The following is a 17,001-nucleotide window of genomic DNA, read 5'->3' on the forward strand; positions in this document are numbered from 1 at the left end:
TCATACACATACACACTAGCTGACATGAGGAAATGAGCCAATTTATGTAATTTAAATAAATGTTGTGTTTATGTAAGTTGCCACCATGTTTTAAAAAACGGTGAGCAACATTGAAAACGGCCACAACAAAATTGTATCGGCAGACATCGATACCGATATTATTATCACCGTCTTAATATTAAAGAATAAATCGTGATAAATTTACACCGCAACAATCAGAATCAATGTCGCAACATCTGTACTGACCAAAATTGCTAAATCTTTTTTATGCGACAGTGACCGCAACTGCAACCATTTTGTAAAACCCTTTCCATTGCTTTCTTGGATTTCGTGGTCACGAAGTTCAATATGCTTCAATTTTTCAACTAATTATGGTTCGTAGTTTTTCTTTAATCATGCCGTGTATCCAAGATTCCTACTAATTAGTTCATAGTTTTTCTTTAATCATGCCGTGTATAGAAGATTCCTACTCAAGAAATTGTGATTCCTACTCAAGAAATTGTACTTGAAATGGCTGGAGTCTCACCAATGGAAACATTTTCAATACTCAAATAATAATTACTAGCATAAGAAAGGTTATTGAAAAGGATCAAGTAGGTGTTAATTGGAAACATTATGTTATGAAAGTTAATTTTCAATACTTCTCCTCATTATCAAATGTTTATCAAAATACCCTATATTTTAAACTATATTCTCAAATTAGCCTAATTTCTAAAGTAATTCCCAATGTAAATACAGTTATCAAATGAAGCAAGTTTGGTACAATGACATTACTGTTGAATCAAAAGTAGTGGAAAATGGTATATAACTTAAAGCATAGTTGCTCAAAGGCACAAAAGCTATACTTTAGACCAGTATGGTTGGATGCATGTCAAAAACTACTCAGAAAAGAAGTAAACTTCAACTAGCTAAAAAGCTAAGCTGGTGAAAACTTGAAACTCAATCCAGATGAAAATCATATAACATTTCAAAAGGAGCTTATTTTCATTGAAGAACAAAAGCATATCATTATCATAACTAACAATACTACACCATTTACTTTTACATAAAAAAAAAAAAAAACCAATACAAAGAAACTAGAATCTCTCATTCACTCACTCCAGTACTTCTCATCACCATCTTTATCCAATTCATCCCTATCACTATCCTCACCATCCTCAACCAAACCCTCCTTGAACATCACAACATCCTCCACAGCTGCACTTCTAAACAAACCGACATCAGAAGCACCAGACACCATGTGATACCCACGTGACCTTAGATCCTTAGGCCCATCAAACGGCAACGCAAAACCAGACAAAAAAACATCATCCTTTTCACTCTTCCTCTTCAACACCTTCTTCTCTGCTTCCCTCAACGTCTCCCTCACTTTCTTATTCCCTGGATCCCACAAATACCCCATACTCGCACTCAGATCCAACGGTCCCATTTGAATACAATCAACCCCATCAACGGCTACTATCTTGTCAATATTCTTCACTCCTTCTTCTGATTCAACTTGACACATTATCAGAACCTCGTCGAGGTAGTTATTCAAGTAACCTTCGTCGATACCGTAGCTCGAAGCTCGAACGATTGGATGGGCTGACCCACGAACTCCGGCGGGTGGAAAACGGCAAAAGGATACGGCTTTAGCTGCGGATTTGGCGGATTCGACCATCGGGAACATGATTCCTTGTGGGCCTAAATCTAAGGCTTTTTTGGCCCATGTTGCGGTTGTTTCCGGGACGCGGAGGATTGCGGCGGTTTGCGAAGCTGCTAGCGCGTGGAGACACGGGAGGGCATCGGAGATGGTGCCGTGGCCGTGTTCCATGTCGATGACGACGAAGTCGTAGCCGGAGAGGCCGGCGATTTCGGCGAGAGTTGGGGAGAAGGTGAGGAGGAAGAGGCCGTAGAGGGTTTCGCCGGAGCGGAGACGGGCTTTGAGGTTGCGGTAGGAAGGGGAGGTTGTGGTGGTGGTGATGGAGGCGGAGGAGTCGTCAGGGAAGGATTTGAGAATGGGCGGGGTGTTTGGTCTGGTGGAGTGGGTTATGGAGAAAGAGAATGGGTTGAGTTTGGGTTTGAGATTGGAATTGGAATTTGTGGGGAAAGAAGAGAGGGTTGTGGTGGTTTTTAGTTTCGGTGGTGTGAGAGAGAAGGAGATGGTGGCGGTGTTCGCCATTGTTGCTTTCTTCTGCGAAGAAGTGAGGAGTGTAGTTGTTGAGAGACTGATGGTTCCGTGGTAGATTTGTTTTGCCTTTCTCGTTCGGTTTATTATTTTGCGTTTTTTTCCCTGTCTTATTTCTTTTATTCATTTTTGTTAACTCTTGTTTTTTCTTAAATTCTCATCATTATTTTTTTTTTGGGTACATGCATGTATTTTTGTTTAATTAATTTAAAATTTTAATTTATAAATAATTATAAAATAGTTAGATGATGTCATGATGGATACATATATTCAACGGAAATCTAAGATGGTGATACTCAAGTATTGTATTCACGTCTTTGATGTGTTCACGAAGATCTACAATTTTGTTATAGGTCTTTACTTTAGGGGTTTTTCCAAAGATTTAGGAATACGACAATCAATTGTGTTTAGTGAATAGATTTCTTCGAAGGTGTGCAAAGGCATGGTATATGGGACCGTGTTCGTTTCCCTTCCGATAATGATGGGAGGAATATCTCTTAGCACAATGATCTTCTGGTGGTGTATGGTTATTGTCCCACCCTTAGAGTCAAGAGAGGAGAGTTGTTCTCTTGGTGATGATAATGATGTTTTTTTTTTTGGAAACTCTCGTACTCTTGATAGTTGCGACCTAATGTTGATGGGAACATCTTTGGGAGGATTACAAATTGACTGTGTTGCAACACCTCTAGTTAAATTGCTATATGAATTAAAAAATTTAGTTGGTCCTTTGTGACGCAAAGGAGCCTTGCATTTTGCTGTTGTAACATATTAAAGATGTTTAACATAAACGTTCGTATCTAGTGCTCTGAACAATATTTGGAGTTGGAGGAAGATGATGTTGTGGCAGAGGGAGCAATAAATTAGGAGGAGAAACATGGTGCTGGTAGATCTTGTGTGGCATAGGTTCTTTGTTAATTGAAGCGATAATTGGTGAAATGTTGTCTTAAAGGATGTGAATCATTAATTAGACATCAGGAGTTGCATTATGATTATGAGTTGCTTTCGAATCTGCCGAAGGGAGCTGAAAAGATGTTTATGAAACAAATACAATTGTTGAAACGATAAGAGAAAACACTTGGAGAGGTACAATGACGAAGATCAAAGAAATTTAGTGGAAAATTCGTGAAAGGTTGAACATGACTACTATGGTGAAGCTTTCGCTGATTAAAAAGAATATTTGTAAAGTTAACATTTCAATGCTCAAATCAGTATCAGAGATAACATATACCCCCAATCGAGACTAAGGGGTCCGAACCTCAAAATTTTGGGTCTAGTCTCTCTTTCAATTCAATTGACCTCAAGTTCGATAATCACTGCATCTAAGAAGTATTGTCCATTTAAATTGAAGAGTGTGGGTATTATAATATATACTATCATTGGTCACGATTAACAATGTCAATCTTTTGGTGTACCTGAACAATAATATTGTTTCATCTTATCACGAGTCTATTTTACTAATCGCAATTTTAGCAATTGATTCACATTTTGTAGGGAAGTTTTTATGTGTTTGTGTGAACAGAAAATGAAGACTTCAAGGACTGCACATTTCGGCCTTGTTCTTTAAGAAAAATAAAGGAAACATTGCTGCTTAAATTATGTGAAGAAGATTCAATCAATAAAACTGTTGAAGCAGTACGACAGTTTTTCTCGTAGTGTGTTCTAGGGGTGCTCGCGGTGCGGTTTGAGCGGTTTTGACGAAAAAAATCATCCGAACCGCAAGAGAAAAAATAGTGCGGTTTGTTTGGTTCGGTTGGCTTTTAAAAAAAATCCGAACCAAACCAAACCAAACTAATGCGGTTTGGTTCGGTTCGGTTGGTTCGGTTTTTACAAATATTTTATTGAGCCATACATACACATATAGATGATAACATAATTTTGTATTTATACATTCATACACTATCAAATAACAACAAAACTCGTCATATTTTGACAACAATTTTCCATTTAATATGTAAAAATTAAATTAGACAAAAGTGGAATATTAAACATAAAATAATAGCATAAAACAATATAAAAATTATTATAATGAAACAAAAAAATAGAAGAGACGAAAGATTAGTGAAAGTGAAAAAGAAAAAAAGTGTTGAGAGATTAGAGAAGAAGATATGCGATAAAAACGAAACAGAAATACGGAACATTTACATAAAAAGAAGAAGGTGAAAAAGAAAGAATATAAGAGAGTAGAGATTATAGAAGAAGAGGGAAGATGTATGTGGCAAAGAAGGTGCGATAATGTTATTAGAGATTTTAGAAGATCGGGACTGAAATTAGATGTGTAAGGATGAGAAAATTGTTCGTAATCATAATGCTAATGTATAATAAGTTTAAGTTTGGGTTGGATGTGAGTTAGTAAAATTTAGGTTGTAACATAGTGCGGTTTGATTCGGTTTACAAAATACAAACCGCAAACCGAACCGAACCGTGCGGTTTTGTAAAAACTGACCCAAACTAATCCGAACCAAATGCGGTTTTTTGCGGTTTCGGTTTGGTTTGGTTTGGTTTGCAGTTTTCTATTGGGTTGGTTTGGTTTTGATCACCCCTAGTGTGTTCCCTTGAAGCTAACCTTATATTTATGTAGGAAGACAAAACCAGGAACAAAAAAACATACATTTGCTTTCAATCCATTATTCTTAGCCTACTCCTATTAACATTTACATCCATAATTACTACAAACTGACATATACAAAAAAATATGCTACATAAAGAATAACAAAAGAATCATATATATAGCCCTAAATCTCTCTCCAAAGAGAGAAGAGAATGATCAAATGATATCATGAAGATAGCATTGGACGTTTCCCTCGCAAATCTGCTCGTGCAGTTGCAGAGCTTGTTCTTGTTCTTGTTGCAGAAGAAGTAGAACTCGTAGCTGTAGTAGTAGCAATAGTAGTGTCATAATTGCTTGAATCAACGTGTGAAGCAGAGGAGTCATTCTCGTCATCAGTAGTAAAAGGGGTGCGACTGCGAGGTACTGTTCTTCTGTATCTAGAACCAGGTATACCCGGTCTTGTTGGCTCTTCCATGTGACTTGGTGGCTTCTTTGACAACATCAACACCACACGCGCCATCGTTGGACGAAGTTGTGGATCTCCTTGTGTGCACAACAGACTCCCTCGAATGCACACTTCCACTTGTTCGGTTATCTCCACAGAAGATGCTACTGTAGGATCTACCATTTCTAACCACCTCCCTTTCTTGTATAGCTTGTATGCCTGAAGACAAACAAATAACAAATTAAGAATCAAAGAATGTGATTTAAATCACCAATTGTTTTAGAGAAACCTTCACAACTAAGTGACTAGTTTCTTAAAAAAAATTAGCGCATTTAAGATTGTCTTTCTTACTGGTGAGTTTTTATATGTATAAATCAAATATCAAACTCATAACCACATGTTTAAGGTAGTCGGACCATACAACTTTCCTAAGATTCAACGCTTACTAATATGTATTGAAATAAGACGTCAAAAATCAAACAATAATACAAATTTACCCAATTAAGGAGATTGTCTCCTTGGAAGGCCGGATCAGAGGATGAGTTTCGATGGCCAGTAATCAACTCCAACACCAAAACTCCATAGCTATACACATCTGCCTTCACAGATAAGTGTCCATGCATCAAGTACTCCGGAGCCATGTATCCACTGCATATTTATCAGGTTTTTATAACACTGGTAAGAAACCTATTTTCATAAATGAAGTTTATATAATCCAATATATAATACTAGTTTACTAAAGACTAATGATCTAATTCTCAATATTTTCAGTTTTGAATTCCATTTCTATGGAAAACAATATCAAAGTATATATGATTTAACGTTACATGGACTTGATTGTAATATGCACCACTTGAAAAAATACTTGGCAAGTTGTAACACCTTTAATCAACTATTGATAGATATATATCAGACGTTTTGTTTTTAAGATGCATTGACACTGACTTGTAATGACTTGGACTATAATGGAGAATGCACTGACATTGATTTATATTGACTTGGACTATAATGAATGGATGTGAGTAAATTCATTTTGTTGAAAAATGAAAACAAGAAAGAGTGTAATTTACTGGGTTCCAGCCACACGTGTATTGACATGAGTTTCATCTTCTGGAAAGAGACGAGCCAAGCCAAAGTCAGCAATCTTAGGGACCCATTTTTCGTCAAGTAAAATGTTGGCTGCTTTTATGTCACGATGGATTATGCAGTTGTGAGAGTCTTCATGAAGATAAAGTAAACCTCTTGCCACTCCATTGATTATGTCAAATCTACGTTTCCAATCTAGCCCTTCCTTCTTTTTTGATCCTGCATATGTTAATTTCCACGTAATCTTGTTTATATCGTCATACGCTATGCAGAAAAAGTAATTGACACACACCATAAATGGAGAATAAAAAAACCAAACTATATAAATATATCATTTTCTTTTAAATTTAATACCCAAACTATATAAATATAATAAGTCGGCTCTAAAGAATATAAAAACCGCGAGTGTAGTCCTTGCTATTAAGATGTTAGGGACGAAACTGAGGGATATTTATACACCTTAAAGATTAAACTGACGGATTTCATATACTTTTGAGACTATTTACTATATTTATGTAGCTTATGAATTAAATCGGAGAGAGAGTGATGATAGTTTAGGGACTGAATTAATGGTTTATTCAATAATAAAAAGATTTCCACATTGTAACATCACAAAATTTTATATCGGCTAAGAATCAAGGCAGGTTCTGTATAGGCGGTCTATTCCTCTATAGTTGATCGCTATTTAAAAATAATTTGAAACTTCAATGACAGTTGGGGTTGGCAAAGCCTCTCGGCATTATAAGCTTATGATAATGGTTCTCCTCCATACGCCTTAGACGCTGACTGTATCAGTCTCGTTTTGAGAAAAATGAGGAAACAAATACGAGTTGAATTTTGAGACACAAGTCTTTTTTCCTTATTTTTTTCAAACCGGCACCAATCTAGTCACACATGAGAGTGAGGAGGACACTGAACTTCTACTTTTGGAAGGCGGTGCTATATTCGTTAAGTTTCAAACAATTTTGAAGTATTAAGACTATAGTGTCTCACACTTATCACCGTAAAATTTTCCGAGAACAACTAGCCAAGAGCATTTCCAATGACTCAACGAAACATAAATTTTTTAACATGTTATCATGTTTCTATTTCAATGAGGCAACCGCATAAAAGACTCATGTACCATAAAAAAGATTTGTGTATCAACTTCAATGATAAATGGGAATAGGAGTACTAAAGTGTGAAAAGGTCCATATTCAGTTGACAAAAATGAAATCTGTGATGGAAAAAATACATGTTCACACACTTCATGGCCAGACAAATATTGAGTCAAACAGTCAATTAGCTTAATAGACACTCTACAAGATTACAAAATATATATAGCACTAAAAACAGAAAAGATCCGAGAAAGAATGTCCATGAAAATATCAGCAAGTTAAATCATTCATTGAATTTAGCATTTTAAAACAAGGAAGAAGTAAGCTTAGTGTTCACACCAGATAATAACGTGTTTAATTTTAAAATAGTAACTTAATTTTTCTGTTTTTAAACTATATATTTTAAAAGCTATGTATGAAAACGATTCATATGTTATAAAAGATACTACTTAATTTGGAGGAGATTTTATACTTTTTGATATGTGATCTTAATCTTGTTCAAGAGACTAGAATAAGAGGAACTGAAAAAAAAGACTCACTGAATAGGAACTTGTCAAGGCTCTCACGAGGGACATACTCATACACAAGAAGCTTCTCTCTTCCATGGATACAATAACCAAACAAATTCACCACATTACGATGCTGCACACGAGTCAACAACTTGGCCTCCGCAACAAACTGTGTCTTCCCTTGATTTGAACCATGTGATAGCTTCTTCACTGCTATCTCTCTTCCATCATTCAATTTACCCTTTAACCAAAAAAAGAGTCAAATAAAAACAACTACCGCCACATTTAGAATATACTTCAAATGGACCAAAAGTTTCAAATTGATATCTTTAGTTATAATCGCAGGCTTCGCAGACAAGTATTAATGTTTAATTTGGTGGTTTCTTATTCATGAATTTCCTCAAAAATCACTACAGACATAGAATTGCAAGTGCCACTATAAGTAATCACAATTCAGTAACTTGTTTGAGCTAATTGAATCTTATATTCATACAATCTTGCATTTGATCATTGAATTATATTGATTTACCTTAAAGACAGGTCCAAATCCTCCCTCTCCAAGTTTGTTAGAAGGTTGAAAATTGTTGGTAGCAGCAACCAATGTTTCATAGGAAAATGTTCTTTGTTCCTGTGTAGCTATGTTCTGTATATCGTCTTCGCTTCTTCCCTCTAACAAAACACCACAAATTATAAAAAATTCAGAAGAAAACAAAACAAAGAATTGGATTTTGTTGATTAGTTACCTCTGGTGGAACCAAATTTGAAGGGCTTAATGAGATTATGAAAGAAATTTTTGGATTTGCTCATAGCGCTTTAAGGATATCCCATAACGAGTCCATGAAATTGTTGTGGTTGTTGTTGAAGAAATGAGTGAGAAAGAGGAATTGGTTGAAAGGGAGAAAAGTTTTGGAAGTGGTAAAAGATTGAGAAATTGAGAGAAGAAGTTGTTGTGAAGTTGATAGAGTGTCGCAGTTAATGAAATGGAGGCGTGTTGGCCTATTTCATGTTAACTTTCTGCCGGCCCCATTCTTGACTATTTGACCTTTCTTAGGATTCTCTCTCTCCATTGTTTACAAACCTCATGAAACATTGTTCTTAATTCTTATACGAGTTCTAAGAAAAATCATGTTTAGAGTTTGATATATCTAGAATTGATTTTGGATATTTAGAATTGATTTTGATGTGTTTGATTGATCTCAATCAGAATTGATTGTGTTTTTAAAAATTGATTTTACTTGAAGTTAAATTTATAGTTTTTGATCAAACATGATTTTTAAACGTAATTTTTACATTTGAATTTATTATTCAACTCACTTTTGCAAGAATTTCTCCAAACACAAATCACTTTATCTTAACTCTCTTTTATTCAGAATCAATTTTACATAATCAATTCACTCAAAATCAATTTTTTTCACCGCAGAACCAAACACACGCTCCATCATTTTGTATGGGTTGAATAACTTTTATTTGGTACAGCTGAACAAAAAATTAAAAAATAAAGCAAAAAATTATAAAAAATAAATAAAGTCTCACTATTATAAGCTAGTAGGAGACTAATGATTCCAACAACAAAAAATCTATGAAAAATTGATACGCCGCATCATTACCAGCTCTATATTTTGCTACGTAGTCAACACAAGCATTTCTCTCCCTAAGAGTATGAAATATTTGAACACGTTATTTCCTAGAGAGAAGTTCTTTAATGTTGTGAAGAATCGCGACATAGTGATGTCAAACATTAACAAACTTTGAAATAAACTCGATAACAAAGTTCAAGTCAAAATAACACATCAGGTCTTTGATGCCAAATTCTCAGGCAACAAGTAAACCATGATATAGCATAATCGGCTCCGCATGAAGTATGTTGGAATAACCAATACTACCCACAAAACCGTGAACCCAAGCACCGCGACATTTCGAATCAATCCTCCAAAACCCGAGATGACGCATTTACCGAGGCTACTGCCTACTTCCATCAATATTCAAAATTATATTACTACCTTTGTATGCATTCCATGCTATCGTTCTCGTTGGATGAGACACATTATGCTTGAGAAATATTTAGTTAAAAAATTAACATAATTTATTGTGATTAGTTTCAAAGTATAGGAAGATGTCACTTCATTCGCAAGACACTGTTTGTTCCTAGTGCGCCACAACTACCCGCAAGCAGCCAAAAAGATAGAGTCATCATTTATGTCATGCCTAATCCAATCATATTAATCATCCCCTTGGAAGAATAGTGGGTCCAAGAAGCCAATAGATTTTCAAAAGTGAGCAGCAAACTCACAACCTCTCAAGCAGTGTAGAGTCGTCTTTGCGTCTTGATTGCATCTAGACAGAGATTCACCTAGAGCATACCACGATAACACATCATTGAACTTGTAGGAATGGTCTAATGTAAAGTCGTCCAAAGGAAGAATGTCATCTTCTCATGAGCACTAATCTGCCACATCCATTTTCAAGAGTTATTGTTTTGTTGTATTTTAAACAAATTCAAGTCTGTTGAGCCAGTTATAACCATCAAGAGCATTATAGATATCGTCTAAATTGCCTTTCCAAGTTAATTCATTAGGAACCAGAGAATTCAAACAAATGCAAAGCACTTTTAGGCGGTCACAAACAGCTATATAAATATTAATATATAATGAGTTTAAGTTCCACTTACCATCCAAGTAAACTTCATTCACTCGCATTTCTAGAAAGCGAAAAATCTTTCATCCACATACACTTGTACCGTCGTTGACATCATTTCCATCCATGCAGACACTTCAATAGGACACGCCACCTGATCACCACCATGTCAGGAAGATTTTAGGTACAAGATGGTCCCTTACTCGATAATCGTGATTTTTTTTCTTCTGATTTTGGAATTTCCACATTATGTCTTTGTATTCTGGTTGTGTTCTTTTATGTTCTTTTATTTTCTCTATGTTGATTTTTTTCCAACAACTGGTATCAGAGGTCTTGGTTAAAATCTATTTTATTTCTTTGAATAATGGAGTCAAATATGAAAATGGTATTGTTGAATGGTTCTAATTATCGTTTGTGGAAGGGAAGAATGAACGACTTTTTATTTGTGAAGAAATTGTATTTACTGGTTCTAATTACCGGTTCTAATCTGCAAAGTCGAATTCGATGTCTGATGAAGAATGGGAGTTTGAACATCTATGGTATGTGGTTTTACTTTGAAGTATGTAGAAGATAATGTTTATAATCATATTGCTAATGAGACACATGTAAAAACTTTGTGTGGGAAGACAAAGTCCTTGTATGCCTCTAAATAAGAGAATAATACATTGTTCTTATTAAATAGCTTCATACGTTTGAAGTATTAGGAAGGAAATTCAACTTCAGACCACTTGATTGAATTTCAAGGACTCCTTGATCAAATTTCAGGAATGGATATCAAATTTGATGATGAACTTTTGAGACTATTTCTATTGTCATCTTTATTTTAGTCTCGGGAGATGTTTCGGGTTTCTATCACAAGTTTTGCTCCTAGAGGTGTTGTTTCTTTGGAAACGGTTAATGGTGGTACTCTAAATGAGGAGATGAGAAGGAAGGCACATGGTTCTTCACCATATTTGTCACTGTAAATAATGGAGAAATCAAAAAAGGAACCAAAGTGTGGTAGAGAGAATAGCGAAAGCAAGTCCAAGCCGCGATAAAAAAATTTGGAGTGTCATTATTGTCACAAAACAGGACACGTACATAAGTATTGTTATTAGTGGAAATGGGCACTGCCGTCTTTGAAGGCGTGCAAGGCAGGCTTCCGCATAGAGCCTCAACATTTTCAGGGTTAAACTATAGGTAAATATGGCTTTAAGAATTATTTGTTTGGTTAAGTCGTGATTAAATAGGGTCTCTATTTGTTTTCTCGTAGGTAAAATTATAGCTAACCTACACAAGGCCTCCAAAATTTTGGACGAATCTAGAAAAGGGATAATAAAGGCAAGAAAGGTAAGTATAAATAAAGAGATCGTGAAGAATATGATGAAGATGTCGTGTTATTGTTGTTATTAGTTATGATCTTATTATTCTACATGATGTTAAGTCTGTTAATCTCGTGTATGATAAGAGTTTATGGATAGTTGACAATGGTGCTACATTGCATGGATGTTACACCAACGAAGGAGTTCTTCACATCTTATACTCCTTGTGGCTTTGGAGTGTTACAGATGGATAATGATGATGTATCTAAGGTAATTGTTATTGGTGATGTTTGCATGCAAACCAACATCAAAATGTAATTGTTTCTTAGATGTGTCAAACATGCTTCATATGTCTGCTTTAATTTGATCTCTATGCATATGGTTGATGATTGTAGTTATGACAATCACTTTGGTTTTGAAAAATGAAAACTCAATAAAGGTAACTTGGTTGAGGCTAGAGGGACAATGTGAATGCTAACGACATGAAGTCATGTTTATTGCACAAAAGACTTGGTCATATTAGTGAAAATGGGCTAAATCTTTTGGCAAAAAAAATATTCTTCCCGAATTAAAGAACACAGATTTAAAAAAGTATTTTAAATGCATAACTAATAAATTATAGTATCTTTGGAGAGACATCCTCCCATAAGGGAAGATGTTCAAACTTCTCAATTTCATTTCTCTTATTTTCCAAGCAAAAACATGTGAAACTAACTATTTTCTTTCTTTTACATTCTTGAGTTGGAGTTGATTATGAATATGATTGAGTATTTACATGAATTTAATTGTTTGTAGTATATATTAGTTCAAAATTTGGGGATGTCAGATTACTTGCTAAATGTGAGAATTTTGTTTTATACTCATGTCTTGTTTGTTAAAATGATGTTGCCAAGATAATTTTGAGATGTATGTCGGTTATTTGTGCAAATAATGTTCATGTTTTAGTCATTGTCTTAATGTCTGTTAGTACAATGCTTAAGTTCTTGATCCTATTAAAAAAAATCACATTGAATTTGACAATATTAATTATTATTTTGTACACACTAATTATCTGTTTTGTTGGATTAATTTACTAAGAGTTTAATGGTTATGCAATGTAAAAATATTTTACATTATCTCTTTTTTCCATTTATTAATCTATTAAATATAATAATTAAAATTTTGATTTTAAATAAAAAATATATTAACGTGATGATTATTCAGGTTGATGGATGATTAAGCTAATATGATTTTTATTTTGAATTTCAAAATAAATCAAATTTCTCTTCTTCCACTTCATGACTATTAAGACAAGACTTTAGGAATTAATTGTGACGGTTGAAATAAGATAATTATAAAATTGACACACACAAAAGAGAAGAAAGAGAGGAAAACTTCAATCAAAAAATCAAAAATTGAACAAGATTTCATTGTTTCTCATTAAAAATAGAGGATTGTGAAAATCATAATATTAAGATCCTAAATTAGTTTTCCATCAAATAATGCTTGATTTTAAGTTGAATTTGACAAAATCATTAGTATATTGTACACACCAATTAATTGTTTCGTTTTTATTTTGAAATTCCACTCAAATTTAACAAATATAATTCTAATCATTCTTTATTTTAATTTAAGAAAGCCAAGTTCAAAAATGTCTCTTTTCAATTCCATAAGAAATTGATTTAGATGTATATTTGATATGAAGAGATCCAAGGAATGATATAGTTCCAAGTGTATTGGACTTGATGGACTAATTGCAAATATATAAATCACTAATTTAGTTTCTAAACTATCATTTTCTTTTTATCAAAATACCCAAGAAATATAAATATAATAAGTGGTCTTTAAAGTATACAATGCAATCATTACTATTAAGATGTTGAAGACTGTATTTACGGATTTTCATATACTTGAGACTATTTATTTTATTTATATAAGTTATCAACTAATAGAGAGAATGATAATTTAGGGATTGAATTTAATGGTTTATTCAATAATAAAAAGATTTCCTTATTATAAAAGCACAAATTCATTTTTGGCGAAGAATCAAGGCAAATTAATGGTTCAATGCCGTAACTGAGAGGTTTTTGCCACAACCGCACAGTCACATCTTTATCGACCGTTTTATCTTGATCACACTACTCAGTAAAAACAGATTTAAGTCACTGAATTTTGCATTTCAAAACCTGGGAGAAGTAAGCTTAGGGTTCACACCAGAGAGAAGTCACTGTTAAAATCTGAGAAGCACACTCTCAAGTTTCAAACATCCGATCAATCAAACTCATTAAAGCTCAACATCACCTTCTCAAGTTTCAAATCTTTACTAACATGATATCTTGATTCCAAGACATCACCAACAAGCCCCACTCTCATGTGATAATGCCAAGACAACCCCTCAGGAGTTAATTACTCTAAATTAATCAAAGAAAACAGAAGAGGAAAAAAATCAAACTAAGAAAGTTGAATGATTTATATTTATTAACCATAATGGAAAAAAAAAAGGCTCAGAAAAATAATGGGTATGAGAAAATTATCAGCACTGAAAAATCAGAGTGGTGCATGACTATCTCTATGATTCATCACAGCCCATGCACTAAAATTTAGACTAGCATGTAATGGAAAAGAAAGAAACCGATGAAAACAAAATTTCATACAAACACTAAATTTTACAAGATAAACAACATTTTCATTAACACAAACTAAGACTAGAAGCACTAACAAAAAGTAAACAAAACCAAAGTGTGTCAGATAACAAATTCTCAGCACCTGCACTGCAGTATCAGACAGGGATAACTGTTAAATTCATATTCTCATCATCCACAACATTGTTTAATTCAAACACATAACATGTAACATTAGTATAAACATTACAAAACTAAGCAGAACAATCGTAGTATGGATGATATTGATTCTACTCTTGGTCATTCTTCTTACTTCATCAATTCTTTGTCCTTCAAAACAATCATATATGTTAACTCTTGTTTCCGATTTCAATTTTTTAGAAAAATGAATAACTGATTTTAAAGATAGTAAGGAACTGCATTGCACGTAAGGAATTTTATAGAATTTGTGTCAAGCAAACCTCAAGATCCGGCAGTTGCACCATGTTGTCTTTTGGAACAACCTTCTACAATGCTTAACATCATTAAGAGTTGGTTTCTTACAAAACAGTCATATAACGCAGCATTGACTAATCTACTGTTTTAGAATGTACTTAATATATATTAAGTGTTTTACCCAGTTTAAAACAAACCCTAACATGAGAGATTCAAACACGAGAAGAGAAGCATGGCCACAGATATCAAACCTTCAACCAGTCATCTTCACTTAGCACAGAATTGTTAGACAAGTACACAGAAACAAACCTGAGAGGAGAAGGACACTCAAGGTCTCAATCAAACTTTTAACCGAGATAATCTTGATTCTAAGACATCACCAAGAAGTACACTCTCAGGTGTTAATGCTTCATCCACAAGACAACCTCCGCAAATAATTACTCTAAGTTAATTAAAGAAAACAGGAAAAAAATAACTTTATTTTATATTAATTTAAGTTTTCGAAAGAAAAGGGCTCAGAAAAATAATGGGTATGAGAAAATTATCAGCACTGAAACATCAGAGTGGTGCATGACTATCTCTATGACTCATCACAGCCCATGCAATTAGAGTAGCATGAATGTAATGGGAAAGATAAACAAATAAAAAGAAATCTGAATGAGCATTAAATTTCATACAATGAACAACATTTTCATTATAGAAATCTGACGACCATAAACTAAGATTAGAAGCACCAACAAAAATAAACAAATATAAAGTGTCAGATAACAAATTTTCAGCACCTGCACTGCAGTATCAGACAGGGATAACTGTTAAATTCATATTCTCATCATCCACCACAACATTGTTTACCTCAAACATAAAACAATTAACATTAGTATAAACATTAAAATGCAGAACCATTCTCTCAAACAGTCCTAGTACAAAATTTTCATCAAATGCAAGATTGCATTGCAGAACCGTAATTAAAGTATGCATCATAGGCAACATTGTTAAATAACTAATTCTATAATATGTAAATAAAACATAAAAATTCAATTACATAAACAATAAAATGAATACAAAAGTATACAAAAATGATGTTTTGGCATCAGATCTTCCTATTCAAATAGAAGATTCACAGCACTCAAATCAATGTTTGAGCTCTCAGTTTTTTTGAAAGATTCGTCATTTGTCCAGAATAATAATAAGAAAGAAACTACAATAATCAGAATTAGAAATGCACATGATGCAACATCATCCCTAACTATAAAACTACAATATAAGTCATCAACATCACCACTTCAAACTCTAATGACAGATTAAAGATTGGAAGGCTCTAATTTAAAATTGTTAATTTTAGAAAATACAAATCTGTTTTTTCTAAACTGTGTGATTAAAACAGAATGGTTAATTACGTTTGACAGTACAAATTTAATTATGTAAAATTTGACAAGAACTATACTAGCCACAAGCATGTCTAATGACAAAATTCAATGCCACAAGATTTAATTTTTAACATGTTAACATGTTTCTACTTCAATGATGCAACAGCATAGAAGATGTACACTTTCAGGGCCTAATGGTTCACCCACAAGACAACCTCAGAAGTTAATTAATTTAAGAAAACAGAAGGGGGAAAAATCAAACTACAAAACTTCAATGACTAAGTAATGAAAGAAAAAGGGCTCAGAAATGTAATGGGTATGAGAAAACTATCAGCACAGAAACTCAGAGTGGTGCATGACTATCTCTATGACTCATCACAGCCCATAAACAAAATTATAAGATAAACAACACTTTTATTATCAGAAAGAAAGATTAGAAGTACCCACGAAAATAAACAAAATGAAATTGAACCAAAGTGTGTCAGATAACAAATTTTCAGCACCTGCACTGCAGTATCAGACAGGGATAACTGTTAAATTGATTTTCTCATCATCCACCACAACATTGTTTAACTCAAACACACAACATTTAACATTAGGATAAACATAAAAAATTTGCAGAACCATTCTAATATAGCCTCAGACCGTCCTAGTACAAAATATTCATCAAATGCAAAAGAATTGCATTTCAGAACCATAATTAAAGTATGCATCATAGGCTTCACTATTAAATAACAAATCCTAATTCCTAAGTAACATGCAAATAAACACACAAAAATTCAACAGCAGAAACAATTAATGAAAACAAAAGT

General features: G+C 33.6%; 2 protein-coding genes and 7 non-coding genes across 9 annotated transcripts; all 9 read right to left on the minus strand.

Moving 5' to 3' along the window:
• Window positions 1-960: 960 nt before the first annotated feature.
• LOC131595941 (uncharacterized) lies at window positions 961-2,292 on the minus strand. Its single transcript, XM_058868481.1, has one exon. It carries the CDS (start codon window positions 2,159-2,161, stop codon window positions 1,091-1,093), a length of 1,071 nt encoding a protein of 356 aa, XP_058724464.1. The 5' UTR covers window positions 2,162-2,292; the 3' UTR covers window positions 961-1,090.
• Window positions 2,293-4,758: 2,466 nt separating this feature from the next.
• Window positions 4,759-8,933, minus strand: LOC131595942 (cysteine-rich receptor-like protein kinase 43). The gene is made up of 6 exons (XM_058868482.1): window positions 8,596-8,933; window positions 8,382-8,521; window positions 7,883-8,093; window positions 6,231-6,465; window positions 5,658-5,808; window positions 4,759-5,379 (listed from the first exon to the last, which is right to left on the minus strand). Exons 1-6 carry the CDS (start codon window positions 8,657-8,659, stop codon window positions 4,942-4,944), a joined length of 1,239 nt encoding a protein of 412 aa, XP_058724465.1. The 5' UTR covers window positions 8,660-8,933; the 3' UTR covers window positions 4,759-4,941.
• Window positions 8,934-14,266: 5,333 nt separating this feature from the next.
• Window positions 14,267-14,354, minus strand: LOC131600907 (small nucleolar RNA Z221/R21b). Its single transcript, XR_009283509.1, has one exon. It is a non-coding gene; the product is annotated as a small nucleolar RNA Z221/R21b (small nucleolar RNA).
• Window positions 14,355-14,503: 149 nt separating this feature from the next.
• LOC131600893 (small nucleolar RNA R38) lies at window positions 14,504-14,591 on the minus strand. The gene has a single exon (XR_009283496.1). It is a non-coding gene; the product is annotated as a small nucleolar RNA R38 (small nucleolar RNA).
• Window positions 14,592-15,333: 742 nt separating this feature from the next.
• On the minus strand, window positions 15,334-15,421 carry LOC131600905 (small nucleolar RNA Z221/R21b). Its single transcript, XR_009283507.1, has one exon. It is a non-coding gene; the product is annotated as a small nucleolar RNA Z221/R21b (small nucleolar RNA).
• Window positions 15,422-15,575: 154 nt separating this feature from the next.
• Window positions 15,576-15,663, minus strand: LOC131600895 (small nucleolar RNA R38). The gene has a single exon (XR_009283498.1). It is a non-coding gene; the product is annotated as a small nucleolar RNA R38 (small nucleolar RNA).
• Window positions 15,664-15,909: 246 nt separating this feature from the next.
• On the minus strand, window positions 15,910-15,987 carry LOC131600916 (small nucleolar RNA snoR64a). The gene has a single exon (XR_009283517.1). It is a non-coding gene; the product is annotated as a small nucleolar RNA snoR64a (small nucleolar RNA).
• Window positions 15,988-16,486: 499 nt separating this feature from the next.
• Window positions 16,487-16,573, minus strand: LOC131600908 (small nucleolar RNA Z221/R21b). The gene has a single exon (XR_009283510.1). It is a non-coding gene; the product is annotated as a small nucleolar RNA Z221/R21b (small nucleolar RNA).
• Window positions 16,574-16,663: 90 nt separating this feature from the next.
• Window positions 16,664-16,751, minus strand: LOC131600896 (small nucleolar RNA R38). Its single transcript, XR_009283499.1, has one exon. It is a non-coding gene; the product is annotated as a small nucleolar RNA R38 (small nucleolar RNA).
• Window positions 16,752-17,001: the final 250 nt, after the last annotated feature.

Source organism: Vicia villosa, linkage group LG4, assembly GCF_029867415.1.
Source record: "Vicia villosa cultivar HV-30 ecotype Madison, WI linkage group LG4, Vvil1.0, whole genome shotgun sequence".
NCBI lineage: Eukaryota > Viridiplantae > Streptophyta > Magnoliopsida > Fabales > Fabaceae > Vicia > Vicia villosa.